Below are 14,893 nucleotides of genomic sequence, written 5' to 3'. Positions count from 1 at the left end.
ACTAATCGACGACGAGAAATGTTGAAATTCTTACCATAAGAGAACAAAGTTTCATTAAAGCTTCGGTTGCTCGAGTAATACGATTTCGCTATAAATACACGTTCTTGTAAATTGTACATCTTGACACTAAAAACCATCCGATCATACTGAACGAGTAAGCGAATATTATTGTCCCGAAATGGGGAATGCAGTGTTACCATCGACGGAGTGAAAAAAACATTTTATAAGGAGCTATTCGATTTTTTTTTGCGTGAGCGTTTAATCTGAAATACTCTATAGACAGCGAGCAGTACGTGTCAATACTGAGAGTTAACTTGACATCTTGCCTACAAGTGCTAGGTTGCCATGGGAACGAATATTACATGAAATTATGACGACACGACGACGATGTTGGTAGCAACGATATGTAAAAAAAGCTTTATTTTCGTTTTTAAAAAATAAAAATCGGTTCGCTTTTGCATAAGTTTAAAATTAATTAAATTTTATTGCGTGAGTGTTCAATCTGAAAGACCCTGTAACAATAAAACACTGACATTACGGAAAGCGACTTTTATACTATCTGCGCGGGTACCATTAACCCTTCCTATACTCGCGTACTGGTCTCACAGACCGAGAAATCAATCATTCGTTGATTTCTCAGAAAACATCAACACTACGACTTTGCGATTTTCGTTCATCATCGTTTGTCGTATCGCATGTGTTGGTGCGAAGGGAACGTGTGTCACTTTTTTACCTCTTTCGGTATGTGACACTGACGCTTGGATAAGTGACTTTCATCCTATTTTAGAATATTGTTCAACATTTCATTGAGGCGTGAGGCGTTCAGTGACGTAGAGTATTTATTGAATATAATAAATACCGGATTTAACGGATTAATATATTAGGCTGTCAAAAAAGTCCTGCGGTATTTTTTTTGAATTTTCATTTGTTCATAAAATTAGTTACAATCATCTGTTTTAAGTCAAATATGCGCCGTTTTGTTCGATGACTTGTTCCCAACGAGATGCCAACTTCATAATACCTCTGTTATAGAAGCTTCCTTATTGGCAAAAAACTCGGATAGCCAATTTTCACAGGCCTCTTTTGTGGCTAACTTCTGACTACCTAGCTCGTTCGCCATGGACAAAAACAGGTGGTAGTCACTTGGTGCAAGGTCCGGACTATACGGCGGATGCAAAAGAACCTCCCATCCGAGTTCCCGGAGCTTCTGGCGCGTCACCAAAGAAGTGTGTGGGCTGGCGTTGTCCTGATGGAAGACAATGCGGCCTCTGTTTATCAAAGATGGCCTCTTCTTCATGAGTGCTAACTTCAAGCGGTCCAGTTGTTGGCAGTACAGGTCCGAATTGAGCGTTTGGCCATAGGGAAGCAGCTCATAATAGATTGTCCCTTGACAATCCCACCAAACACACAGCAGAACCTTCCTGGCCGTTAATGAGGGCTTGGCCACCGTCTGAGCCGCTTCAGCGGGCTTCGACCACGACCGTTTGCGCTTCACGTTGTCGTAAGTGACCCACTTTTTATCGCCAGTCACCATCCGCTTCAGAAACGGGTCGATTTTGTTGCGATTCAGCAGCGATTCACATGCGTCGACACGGTCAAAGATGTTTTTTTGCGTCAACGTGTGTGGCACCCATACATCGAGCTTCTTTGTGAATCCAAGCTTCTTCAAATGGTTAATAACGGTTTGATGACTTATCCCCAGCTCTTGGCCGATGCTACGGCTGCTACTATGCCGGTCTTTCTCGGCTAATTCAGCGATTTTGTCGTAATTTTCGACGACAGGCCTTCCGGAGCGTGACGCATCTTCGACGACCTCTACACCAGAACGAAAACGTTGAAAGCATCGTTGTGCGGTGGAAATGGAAACTGTATCGGGTCCATAAACTGCACAAATTTTATTGGCAGCTTGAGATGCATTTTGCCTTTGTCATAGTAGTATTGTAAAATATGTCGGATTTTCTCTTTATTTTGCTCCATATTTGCGACACTATAACTCACGAACGACTTAACCAAACAAAACACTGTCAAGGACTATATTATACCTTTCCAACAAGCTATAGTATGACTCGATACAATGAATACAACTAGAACTACGCGCTTACAACGACACCTCGCGGAAATACCGCAGGACTTTTTTGACAGCCTAATATTATTCATGCAAAAGCAAAATACAAATGTTTGACTTTCTTATAGTTATTCGCTAAATACAATGCTCACCATATACACACTTGTGAAAGAATCGAAACTGTAAAATATACACTAATCGATGGCTTATGGTTATTTTTTACAGTTACAGTTTTGGGGATATTTTTTTTTGCAATATATGGGCTGAACAATATCGACAAGAAAACAAGTCGCAGGAAGTTCCTAATGTCCTTTTATATCATCTTCTTATGCTCCATCAAAATAAAACAGGCATTTATTCTTAGTTTACCAAGAACACAGAGATAAATAATATTAGAAATATGAAAACTTGAAATTCCAGAACCTCCACCTTCTGGTAACTGTCTAGAAGGTCGTTGTACATACTTCTCTTCAAAAATAGTCCTGAAAAACACGCTACAGCTATATGAAATGTTAAAAATATGTTTGCTCGAGCATGCAGTTATGATATGCGCTTATTCTTACACCAATGAAACCACAATCGATGAACCCATTAACGACCAAGCCATAAAAGATATATTTTTTGACGAGAGCCATTGTTGTAATTTCGATTATTCGACGCTAAAGAAACACCAATGTTCATGAACTATTTTTTCCCATCTTCCATTTTCCGTGAAAATACTGTTCGTAAAATCGAACATTGGACGAACAAGCACAGGTGGAACCTGAATTAGTTAACCTATGGTAAGATGTGACCTTTCTTATTGCATATAGTTTTACCTTATTACCGGCAGGCTTTTGCTTTCAAACTAAATCTAATTCTGTTATTGTTTATTTATTGCCCAACAAAGTTATACAAAATTGAATAACTAACAAATTAAGCTATCTTTTGGTTGCTTTCCGAAGACATGAAAAATTATCACAGTTGCTGTTCGATTTTTCGAACGAACTTTGTTAAAAATCAACGCGTAAAAGTCGTATGTAAATGATATTCAAAGCTTCAACTTCCAAATTATGGAATATTCTACAAACATGTTTTTCTTGTGTGTGTAAATGTAGTTCACAAAAATATCAGGAAGAACCAAAAACTCTATTAATTTCTGTTCTATCAAAATTTTTCTGAACTGGTACATTTTTTACTAACTAAATCAATAATAAAGCAAATTAACCATACCAACCGTCTTTCATTTGATCCGTAAAACGTTCCTGCAGAACGTTCCAATGCAAAGATATTTTGATTTGAATGAAAAATTACCCCTTCGTCTTTGACGACCAATAATTCAAAAAATAATAATCGCACCACAAAACTAAAAGCAGTTTTGCAAACTTCAATGCATTCTGTGCAGGGTAAATTTGTTGTTTGACGAGAGAAAAAAATGATTTGGCATCGATTTTAACATAAAGTCTTGTCCAGTTAGAATCCGTACGCGTTGCACATTTTACAGCGGCACAGTCAGTGGCCGCTGCAAGAAAGTTTTTACAGCGGTTTGTTTACAAATGTTTCCTCTTCTGGTGGTAAAAGTTTCAAATTTTTTCGTGCCGTAAGTCCGGAGTTATTCCACATGGAAGACAGAAGAAGAAAATTAATCTTGCACACCCACGTTGACAATCCAACGTGGTCGGGTGCGAAGATCGCGAAACAGTTGGATATCGCTAAAACTACCGTATGTGATGTGCTCAGACGATTCCGCGAGCGGAACAGCGTGGACCGGGCGGTTCAAAAGAAGCGTCGAAGCGGAACCTACGATCGTCAGCTGAATTGGAAGGTGTTGAGAACCGTCAGAGCAAACCCTGGACTGTCCGAACATGATATCGCTCAGAAATACGGTGCCGCTCGTAGTACCGTTCGACGAATCATTCACCGAGCTGGACTTCATTCCTACAAAGCAATCAAGCAACCAAATAGGACGATGAAGCAGAGTCTAGTGACGAAAACTCGCGCTCGTAAGTTGTATTATCAGGTACTAACGAAGTACCATGGATGCCTGCTCCAGGATGACGAAACTTATGTAAAAATGGACTTCGGCCAACTTCCGGGACAAAAATTTTATCTTTCCACGGCACGAGGCGATGTCCCCGCCAAATTCAAGTTCATGTTCATGGACAAATTTGCCAAGAAGATGATGATCTGGCAGGGTATATGCACCTGTGGTGCGAAGACGCCGGTTTTCATCACTACAAAGACCATGGATTCGAAATTGTACAAGGAAGAGTGCCTGAAGGAGCGTGTGTTGCCTTTCATAAAGGCACACAATGGTCCCGTTAAGTTTTGGCCTGACTTAGCGAGTTGCCACTATAGCCGGGAGGTTCTCCAGTGGTACCGCGACAACGGGGTGGATTTTATCGAGAAGGAGTTCAACCCACCAAACTGCCCCCAATTCCGCCCAATTGAAAAATATTGGGCGATTATGAAGCGGAAGCTAAAGAAGACCGGAAAAATGGCTCGGGACGCTGCAGGGATGACCAGATTCTGGAAAAAACTGGCCACAGAGGTCGACACTGCCGCTGTGCAACGTTTGATGGGAGGAATCACCAGAAAAGTGAGAAGTTTCATCAGAAATGAAGAAAAATAATTTTAAGGACATTTTTTTGTAAAAGTGCAAGAATATATCTTTCTTTTGGTTGATCACTCTTTTTTGTATGTCATTCTATCTCCGAGATATAAATGATTTCTTCCGTACGGATTCTAACTGGACAAGACTTTATTAAGGACCGCACGTTTTTGGGGCAAACTTGTACGCTTCATTTGTTCGGATTCCACGAATGAGATCGTTTCCTTCGGTGTGGATGAGACGAAGGCGAACCATCTGTAGGTCTTGTTAGATTCTTGGCAGACCAAGAATTTCACTATAGAAAACACGTGACACGTTTCGTGATCCATCCGTAATAAACGGAACACAAAAAAAAATAGGAAATAGGGTCAATAACTGTTTTTTTAATAACATTGAAAATATTGTGGTCAGATCAGCCTGGCGGACATCATATTTTTATGTTAGCAGGCATTTTTAGCCCAGTGTTTTCCAAAAACGCATGCGAACGTTACGTTAAATCGTACGAAGACGCACAAGATGGTACCCTCAGGATTAACTTTTGTATAACCTTCGATTTCATTCGATGCAAAAAATTAGATTTTTTTTGTCAAAGCAGCAAATTAACCTTGTACAGAAATCAATTGGAATTTTCAAAAGTGCCTTTCGGTTTGTGGTGCGATAATTATTCTTTGAATTATTCATCATCGAAGACGAAAGGGTAATATTTCGTTCAATCTAAAATATCGTATACACCATCTTCATGCGTTGATTTTTCATGAAGTTACATCATTTCAAAAGTCACTTGAAAAATTATCTTCGCACTCTGATCCTCTATTTTTTGACGAGTGTATATAACGGACAAAATTAAGACTGTATTCAATCGGTTCCACCCTGTATAAATATTTCAAAAACCGTCCTCATTTAACGTTGGGTAAACTGCAGTCTGATCAATTAACAACCTACGGTTAGTGTTTCTCAAACACTATCGTCTGTTTTAATTCAAGTCCGTCCATGATGTAATTACCTAATTATAGGTTTTTGATCGTTCGCAGGCGTTTCTCATAAACAGATATACACTTGAAAAACCACAATAATACAAACAAAAATTAGCTCCAAACAATCATTGTCTGGCATTGATGTCCGCCAGGCTAATCTGACCATATGCTAATTTCTAAAACGCATTTTTAACGTAACACGGAGTGTGCCATTTGGTCGTTTACTTCAGATTTGTTTCTCTAATCGACCGAAATATGAGCAACACCAAGAGTACTCGGAACGTATAGCGAACCGGGGCAGCAGCTTCCGCAGCGTGTCGTAGGAGTTGCAGATTGTTTTCGGTTCGTGCCTGTCCGAGCTGTTCGCATCACGCGCGCTTTTCACTAAACGTGCCGCGAATGATTATGAAGCCGACAAGCAACAGTTGCTTCCGCTTGTGTGGGTGCTACTGTTTGCTCTAAAATTATGGAGTTTTTATTTAAGGAAAATGGCAACTCAACAAGTAGCAATTTAATGGTGAGAACCTTGATCGAATACACATTTTAACGGCGTTTTGTTGCTCCGTGCTGAAAATGGTTGCGGGAAGATTGATGTGGTCAGTTTACGACGAGTGAATTGAATCAGTGATTGTTAAGTCAATCACTATAGGTCACCGATAGGTCACACATTCTCATCAAATTTTGCTAGTCAACTGTTTCACTGCTGGATATCACAAAGTGTGCAATTATTGATTTATGATTTTTCCGAAATGTCTCTATGATTATTTTCTTGGTGATCATGGTTATCAAGATGTCAAGGTTTAAGTTGTTACTGGTGTATTTATGCCTGTAGCCTCGATATAACATGTTCGATATTCCGGTACACGAATAAGGAAACATGAATATGGCCTACAATTTCAGATCAAAGATAAAACAAATATCATCATGGAAACTTCAACTTTTCCTTAACACGTTACGTTACTCAATTTACGATTTTGTTTGCGTATTATTTCGTGAGATGCGTATTATTTTCGTGAAATCAACGAAGCGAATTAATCACGGTAAGTCGAAAGAGTTGATTTATACGAGATGTTTTCTGGTTTGGACGGGGATTAAAAGAGGTAGATCCCATCGAGACTTTCTGAGATATGCATTAATCCTTCTAACCACTCCTTCGGACCACAGGTAGTTTGAAAATGAAAGGTTCCAACAAACCTGGTTGAATAATAATAATGGCCATCGATAGTAATCACACAGGAAACAAGCCACAGTCATCAACAATCCATGGATTAATTCCAGTATCACTGGATCCTGATGGATATATTAAATCCTATGGGTCATTATTGACCGAGGCGATGTTTATAACTCTAGGCTAGACTATTAGTTCATTAGGACGTTGGAATGATGTATAGTGTACAATGTTTTCAGTGTGCGAATAATTCAGTTTAGAATACGTGGTGTGTTACACAAGAAACACGCATGTAACTACAACGGCATTTTATTATGACTTGTGGTCATTTATCGATTATCAATTGGAAGCGAGGAACTGTTGAAGAGTTTAAACGATCGTTTTAAATAATTTGGCATCGAAACAAAATTTCCGTTTTTTATATACGGTTTGTTTTCGGTTCTACAAAATGTTACTACTCTCTCGTTGAATTGCTGACTATTTTATATTCATACAATAAGTATCTTTGGGAGCTGGGACCACACTGATATTATACAAACGCTCTTAAGACGGGTTGAATGGAAAGAGCAGCAAGAAAAATTCGGAGCTCAACGTGCTAAATTCGGGAATCGTAAATTGAAAAATGTTGTGTGGAATCATAAGGTTTGTTGAGACTTACATTCAAAGATGCTAAGGCATCATTAGGTGTCTATTTTCAATTCGTCTGAACTTGGGTAGCAGTGACTATCAGAAAAAATGCCAAACAACAAAATGAGCTTGGGCTTGAAATGACTGCATACTTCGTAGTCGTTCTCCGTGAATCACGACCTTAACCCTAGGTTTACGGGACGCGTCATTTTGACGCATTTCGAATTTCATAAGATAAGATAACGATAAGTACTTAGCCTACAAAAAAAAACAATAATTTTGAAAAGTGACGATTTATTTCTCAACATAGTCTCCTTTTAGCTCGATACACTTGACCCAGCGATGCTCCAATTTCTTCAATCCATCTGGAAAATACGTTTTCTCGAGGTCTGCAAGTAGGCCTCCTCATTCGACTCAAATTTTTCTCTTTTTTTCTCAAATTTCTGCCCGACGAGTGACTTTTTCAAATTTGGGAACAAAAAAAATCGCAAGGGCCAAATCTGCAGAATACGGTGGATGGGGCAGCAGTTCGTAGTGCAATTCGACCAATTTGGCCGTGGCGACGGCAGAATTTTCATTTTTTCCATTTTTCAGTTGTATATTGAACTAGCTGACTCGGCAAACTTCGTCCCGCCCTAAATAGATGTTTTGTTATCAATACTTTCGTTAGTTATTGATATGGTTGGTTAAAATATGTGTAACATTTTTGTGGAACCCTCCTTTACCTTCCAGAGGATTTACAATACATTTATTGTACTCTCAAATCATCACATTCCAATTTTAGTTCCATGTGCTCTATTGATTATCGAGTTATGCAATTCGTGTTTTGATTGTTTATTAAGTTCAGAGGAGGATGATATTTCAAACCATCGAAGAAACATTTCTCGTGCCCAAAAACCTTCACATGCCAACTTTGGCTTCAATTGCTTGATTAGTTCTCGAGTTATGCAGAAATTTGTGTTTCACACCTCAGAGAGGCGGTGAGAAGTGTCGAACCATCATAGAAACACTTATTGTCCCCTAAAACCTTCACATGCCAAATTTCGTTCTATTTGCTTGATTATTTCTCGAGTAAATTGTCATGTTTCTTTGGAATATGGTTGGTTGAAATATGTATAATATTTTTTTGGGCCCCTTCCGCCTCCCAGAGGAGGCATTTCTCGGAGACATTTCTCGTACCCAAAAACCCTCAGATGACGAATTTGGCTTCATTTGCTTGATTAGTTCTCGAGCCTTAGCTTCAATTTAATATGTCGATCATCTAAATCGGTTCAGTGGTTCTAAAGTTATGATTCTTTAGAAAAAAGTTATTTTTGGGGAAAAGTGGAAAAAACTGATTTCTCGGACCACTCTAAAATGAAAATGCCCGAAAACCTTCTTATCGGCCGACCGGCAGAGCATCGAAGCATTTCTAGAAGGCCTCATAAACGTAGGAATAAGGGAAAAAATGTTTCATTGAACTATCTTATCATACTTTAATACATACGTAAGTTTTCCAATTATTTTTTGAAGCGATAGTTATTTGAATGAAATAATCTAAAATAAATTGTTATGAATAAATAAATAAAGCGATTTCTGAAAAAAACATTCAAGATAATAGAAATATACAAAGCATACACGAAATTTTTTTAACATATAGACCGTAAAATCCGTAAAAGTGTTTTTTAATTTAATGGAAATTCAATAGGTTCAAAATAGATAGGTAAAACAAATATTAAAATAGGACAGAATAAGTATTTACATCGGAAATTATTGTCCCATTCATATATTATCATTTTAAGTCACAGAATATTCAAACTAGTCAAAAAGACCTTCCAAAAATGTCCATGTTTTGTTGTACTAGAAAAAATTGAAGAGGCCAGGTCCATTGTACTTTAATGATTGACTTAAAGTGGGATCCACGGTGCACGAATAAAATGAATAAAACATGAACACAGTTCAAAGCTTCACTCATATCTGTTTGTCATTGGTGTAATCAGTTTGTCTAATAATATAAACATATAAAAGGGTATCCAAACACCGAGTTAAACAGATGTCACACTCATCTCAATATAATAACACTTTGCATAAAGATGACAGCAATATTTACATTGTTGCACAGATTTCGGTTTTGCCATTCATCATATGTTCAACACGTTTTTCATCTGCTTTTCATTCATCCACTGAAGACACTGACAAATTCCGAACATTCCATCTAGACAACGTAAAGAGTGCACTCCATTAGGAAATATTTAACACATGATGCAATCACACTTGACCCGGGAATTAGTATTCAATATTACAGTTACGAAACAACAATAAACTAAACAATTACATTCTTGTGGTGACCATAGCAGCATTGGCTTTCGAATCCGCTTCCGTCTCCAGGATGTCGGCAGCAGTCGTTCCATATAATCGTACAGATAGCTCATTTCGAGCTGCTCCTACTTAAAAACCACCGACGTCGGGAAGCAATAAATTTTAAATCTACACCTATTCAAGTCCCGGCGAAGATCGATCGTAACTTTTCAACCAGCCCGCACGCGACGAGAACATCAACTGGTGGTGATGCTGGGCACGGCAGATTTTCTTATACTCGATCTCCATACGTGCGTTTCCAAAGAGAACTTCACACGACGAGGTGCATTCATGAATCAAATCGGTGCCCCTCGCACCCCCGGCTAATAAACAAAACATCGATTCGTATACATGAACGGGATATAACTAGTATAGTGAAAGAGCGGGTTCATGCTCAATGAACCCACCTACGAAAGGCACGAGAAAAGTGTTTTCTCTCACGTTCTAACTGATTACAAGGAAAGTTCTCAACACAAAATACGCGGAATTTCGAGCGCGAAAGTGGAAAGACCAGCAGCACATGTCAATTCGTCATAAGCCATCCTCACGTTACGCGGGGAATGATTCATGTCATCATCTCCGTATGCAGACTAATTCCTACATCATGTCAATTGTTATCAATTGTTGAATTATTTCAACGATTCACTAACGAGAAATTTGTGATATCATACTGATCCGTTTATTGAGTCATTAAGAAAGTTATAGTTGGAAGAAAATTACGCGAACACCAGCATATCCTTCAGGGAACCACCCAAACTGTTCTCGTCATTCTTACTCACTTCGAACGCTAGAAACCCGTCTACGTCATTTAGTTCGGCAGCGTTGAATTTGGCTGCTATCTGAGCATTTCCTTCAAAATACAACATGATTCGGAAGCGAACATCGGTTGCGCCATTCGCTTCTATGTAGCTACAGGGAACCTCTATCGGCTGCCAGGCACCCGAACACTCGAATCTGAACACCCCGTTCGTCAGTGGAATGGGCATAGGATTACTGAGGGTGGCTGTCACATAAAGTGGTCTTTTGCAAATTGGCTCATTGTCCAGGGCAATTTTGATGTCGGGCTTCCTCAACCGATAGTCTTCCTGGGCGAAGTACTCGTAATTGGTTCCCTCCACGCTGGCCGAGCAAATGATCTTGAAGTATGCTTGATCGAGAACGTTGCTGAAGTACTCATCAAACTCTACGTGCAATTCTTGAACGCCGGATGAGTTTGGATCGAGGACAGTGTTGAACGGCATTGCTTTCAGAGGTTTTCTAAATTTTCCGGTATATAGGATAGTGTCCACGTGAACGATTCCCTCAATGGGATGCGTGTTTTCATCGGAATGATTGTTCATTTTCAATAAGATCGTAAAAGGTTCTCCAATTTTTACATCGTTTCTAATTTCAACCTCGAAATCAACATCGTGAAATTCGTCGTTAGCGTAAAGTCTTGCAAACGGATTGTTGGTTTGTTTCAGGGCCTTCATCATCGTTATCCGTTCGTCACAAGACCTCTCACCAAATTTGTACGATTCAGTTATATCCTCTCGCTCCCATGCACCGACAGCTTTCGTGCTGATAAATTTACCAATTCTTAAAGGATCCTTCCGAATAAGTTTCAGGGCCCGGCCTGACCCTCGATAGCGCCAATAAATTTCATCGGCGTTGACTTCGGCAAACACGAAATCACAATCATACAACACATTGATCTCTCCACGTTTCACCGCCTTCACTGGAGCCGGTCCCAATTTGTACATTCCATCCGAAAGTTCCTGTGGTGTTGCATCGACCGCTTGCCAACCATCGTACAATTCTTCGGCTGACGCCCCCAGGTCTGCCCTTCGCATCCACAACTCATTCCACACATGAAAGTTCCACGTGGAATCTGAGCTGAACTCTCTCAAATGGTTATCGTTCTCTCCAAAGTAGTAATCAATCGTCAACGAGGCTTCGGAATCGTGAGCCGAGTTGAAGTTCGAAACCACACGACAAGGGATTCCAAATGCTCGAGCAACTGCAACCGAATTATGTTTGAATAGTAAAACTCAAAATCAGAATAAATTTCATCATCTCACCCGTGGCCAACACTCCGGAAAACACCCAACACTGACCATATCTGACGGATCTTCTTGTGCGATAGTACTGTTGAAGAATATCCACCGATCCAACCCATGCTGTCGGGGCGGTTCCGTCTGAAAAATCCGTTCCCCAATACCCAACCAATGCTCCATTATCATCATTGCTGTTGATGGCCGCTGATAGAGCTCGCGCAACCCGAACCGGGTTCCCACGATAGGTAGCACTCACTCGTCCCACGCTGGATAGCAGCAGTAGTCCACAGTCCAGAATGTCTCGTTCGTACTGGCCCAACTTCCAAATTGTTGGATGAAAACTACGATCGCAGCCACGCCATACTAGCGTTGTATCACTGAGAACGTATTCTTCGCGAAGTTGTTCATCTGTGGAAATTCATATATGGTAAAGCCTTAGAAACATCCACAAATTGAAGTATTGCAACTAACCATCCAAAAAAACAGGATCTTTTTCGCACCAAGGATTGAACAAAAGGTAGAACGGAATTGGCGAAATGAACTTCATGCTCTGGTCATTTCCAACCAGCTTAGTATCGATTGAGATCTCCCAGCGGGAAATAGAAGCATGAACTGACGTTGTGATGTTCAGGGTTAACACATTGTCTACCACTTTGGTCAAAACAGCCTTCCATCCAAATTCATCCTCGTTCGCGTCTTCTTCGGCTTTCAACAGTGGCAAATAAATCACAGTTCCATGACCATGGCTAACCCTTTCCCCTTGCATAGGTTGAACAGCCAGCATCAACGAGATCACATCACGTTCTTCGTCGAGTGGTCTCTTACAGTGCACCTTCAATTCAAACGGTTGACCGCGTCTAACCACTAACACTGATTGGCTGCCATCGATTATACGACGATTCATAAGCTCAAACTTGCCGGTATGATGCGATTCTCCGTTCCTTTCGATGCATGGGTCCACAAAATCTACCGCGAGAGCTTCTTCCACATCTTCTGCCGGATCGGGTTCTATAAAATCCAGAAATGAAATAACCATTCCATTCGTGGAATTGCAAACACATTGTACACTAACCACTTGGAGGTGACCAAATCATCAAAGGGGACAAATTGAACATTTTTTTGTGTGTTCAAACGTTATACACTATACGTTTGATGAATAATCGTTTTATTTACCCGGTAGAGAAAAAAGACGTCAATCAGCAACAAATCACTTGGATGTACTGAGAATATGGACCCGGCGAAATTTAGATTTTATACACGACGCTCCCGGCTGCTGGCGGTACAACGAGTTCAAACCTTGCTGGTTTAGTCATCCACAGCTATTCCTTCAGACGATATATTGAAAATTTAATGCTGATGATATATATGTTTACTTGTGATTTACTACTCTAAATAAATGTGTTAAGAGCATACCAAGCTAACGAAATGATGAATGTGCTATACTAACGATCCGTAAAATATATCTCCATCACATGTTGCAAAAATGATCCTTCGATCAGCTGCGAATCACATCATATTAAATATCGAATCTACAAAATGCATATCACCTACTCATAGTTGCCAGACGATGTATTTGGCTTGACAGCGTTTTGTTCTATGGCAAATTTGAATTGTGCCTCGGGTGACCGAATGGCGATCTATTTCTCGCGTACCAAGCAAACATTACGTCACCGACTGATATGACCACTGTTCACTTATTTAAAGTGATACTCCGATATAGGCTTGCGGAGTGGTGGTCTAAAGTGTGTTTGTGGCTAAGTTGATTGTGTTTTAACTCAGCCCTCGTTCCTCCTGATGAACTATTTCCGAATGATTGGTATATGAGTTCATCCCTCAATATGGATCGATCCTTTTTGCAATCATTTTAATTGCCGATGAGATGGTCTCCGAAGAGACGTCTCTGCAGAGGAGAGAATAAATCATAACGGATGAAACGAAAGAACATCGGATTGACTCGATAAACTGAAGAAGTATTGAGAAATAGTGGCGTTCAAAATTAGAGAAGCAAAACTAATGTTAAGTAGGGAGGCGACTCTTTTTTATTAATGCAAAGACTGCCAATTTTACTCAAAATTTTCCGCAACCTGCAATTACTTGGCAATAACGAACCGGCGTATACGCAGATTATACAACCAGACTCTATTCTAACTAGGGGTAGTGGGGGTAATGTGGTCACCTCCTTGTTTGGTAGTATAACTATTGACTATTGGCACCGTATTGATAGTCATCTTATGTTTGAAGAATTTCATGACTTTTGAATCACCCTGTACTACAGTGGAGCTACAGTGTGCCCCCCATAAGTGACCACTTTACCTCCTCACTAAAAAAAGGTATGATTTTTCAACTATTTTTCTTAAAATGGAAAGTGTACCATTTTTAATTTTCATAATAAAAACTGCTTACTATCTTGAACTACAATAAGTTGAGCTACAATATTCTTCGAAGAACGGAAATTTTAGTGGTATGTGTTCCTTAGGGTGACCACATTTCCCCCAGTTCCCCTATATGCAGTGCAGATCTGGACTAACTACGATGATATGCCACCGATTAAAATTCGAAATAAAAATTTTCTCATTCTAATTTCATAAGTTTAGAACCCACTTTTTGAAGCCATAAAACATCTGAATAGCACGCAAACCCCCAAGCGAGCCTCAATAATTAGGAAGATTATGTGCGCGATGTTACTCTAGGGCAGCGGTACTGAACCTTTTTTTCCTAGGGGCCACAAACACGTGTTAGGGCGCGTCCACATTATGCCGAATGATGCCGATCGGCCTGCACCAGGTGGCATATTCGGGTCGTTATGTAATGTGCAAGCCCCATCGGGTGCACGAAGCCGTCACGAACACACGAAGCACAATGAAATCAACGCGAAAAAATATCCAGATGAACCCTAAAATATTAAAATATTCCAGTTTTTTTCTAATATAGTTCAGTTTTATCCAGTTTTTATATGTGTGCTCTAGTTTTACCCATTTTATGTAAAATAAATTTACAATGAAAAATATTATCTCTTCCTCCACCTCTTTATCCCTTGAGCAATTTACTTTTTTGACATTTATCGTTCAACCTTGGATCGATTTCTCGTTTCTTACA

The 14,893-nt window shown here is 39.8% G+C and overlaps 2 protein-coding genes across 4 annotated transcripts in view; both read right to left on the bottom strand.

The window, feature by feature from the left end:
• Positions 1–14,893, bottom strand: part of LOC129776821 (annulin-like) — a 59,470-nt gene that overhangs the window by 5,362 nt on the left and 39,215 nt on the right. The window contains exon 1 of one of the 2 annotated variants that reach the window (XM_055782691.1): positions 9,739–9,978. The exons of the other annotated variant lie outside the window; for it this stretch is intronic. Coding sequence (XP_055638666.1) covers positions 9,739–9,835 — 97 coding nt within the window. The 5' untranslated portion in view covers positions 9,836–9,978. Of the gene's footprint in view, positions 1–9,738; positions 9,979–14,893 lie in introns of those variants that run through there. 2 annotated transcript variants of the gene reach the window in all.
• On the bottom strand, positions 10,427–13,643 carry LOC129776823 (annulin-like). Of its 2 annotated transcripts, XM_055782693.1 has the most exons (6): positions 13,349–13,643; positions 13,211–13,296; positions 12,870–13,122; positions 12,269–12,805; positions 11,822–12,205; positions 10,427–11,760 (listed from the first exon to the last, which is right to left on the bottom strand). In XM_055782693.1, exons 3-6 carry the CDS (start codon positions 12,910–12,912, stop codon positions 10,478–10,480), a joined length of 2,247 nt encoding a protein of 748 aa, XP_055638668.1. In that variant the 5' UTR covers positions 12,913–13,122; positions 13,211–13,296; positions 13,349–13,643; the 3' UTR covers positions 10,427–10,477. The 2 variants fall into 2 exon arrangements, with proteins under 2 accessions (XP_055638668.1, XP_055638669.1); XM_055782694.1 differs by lacking the exon at positions 13,211–13,296.

The sequence above is a fragment of the Toxorhynchites rutilus genome, chromosome 3 (assembly GCF_029784135.1).
Source record: "Toxorhynchites rutilus septentrionalis strain SRP chromosome 3, ASM2978413v1, whole genome shotgun sequence".
Lineage (NCBI taxonomy): Eukaryota > Metazoa > Arthropoda > Insecta > Diptera > Culicidae > Toxorhynchites > Toxorhynchites rutilus.
This window is presented reverse-complemented; position numbering and strand designations above follow the sequence as displayed.

What these genes read in the sequence shown, in the direction of transcription:
- LOC129776823 (XM_055782693.1), bottom strand. Translation starts at nt 12,912, where the DNA reads ATGTTCAATTTGTCCCCTTTGATGATTTGGTCACCTCCAAGTG. An exon ending in GATTTGGTCACCTCCAAGTG is followed by an intron (nt 12,806 to 12,869) that starts GTTAGTGTACAA and finishes TGGATTTTATAG; the next exon opens with AACCCGATCCGGCAGAAGAT. An exon ending in TTCCGGAGTGTTGGCCACGG is followed by an intron (nt 11,761 to 11,821) that starts GTGAGATGATGA and finishes ATTCGGTTGCAG; the next exon opens with TTGCTCGAGCATTTGGAATC.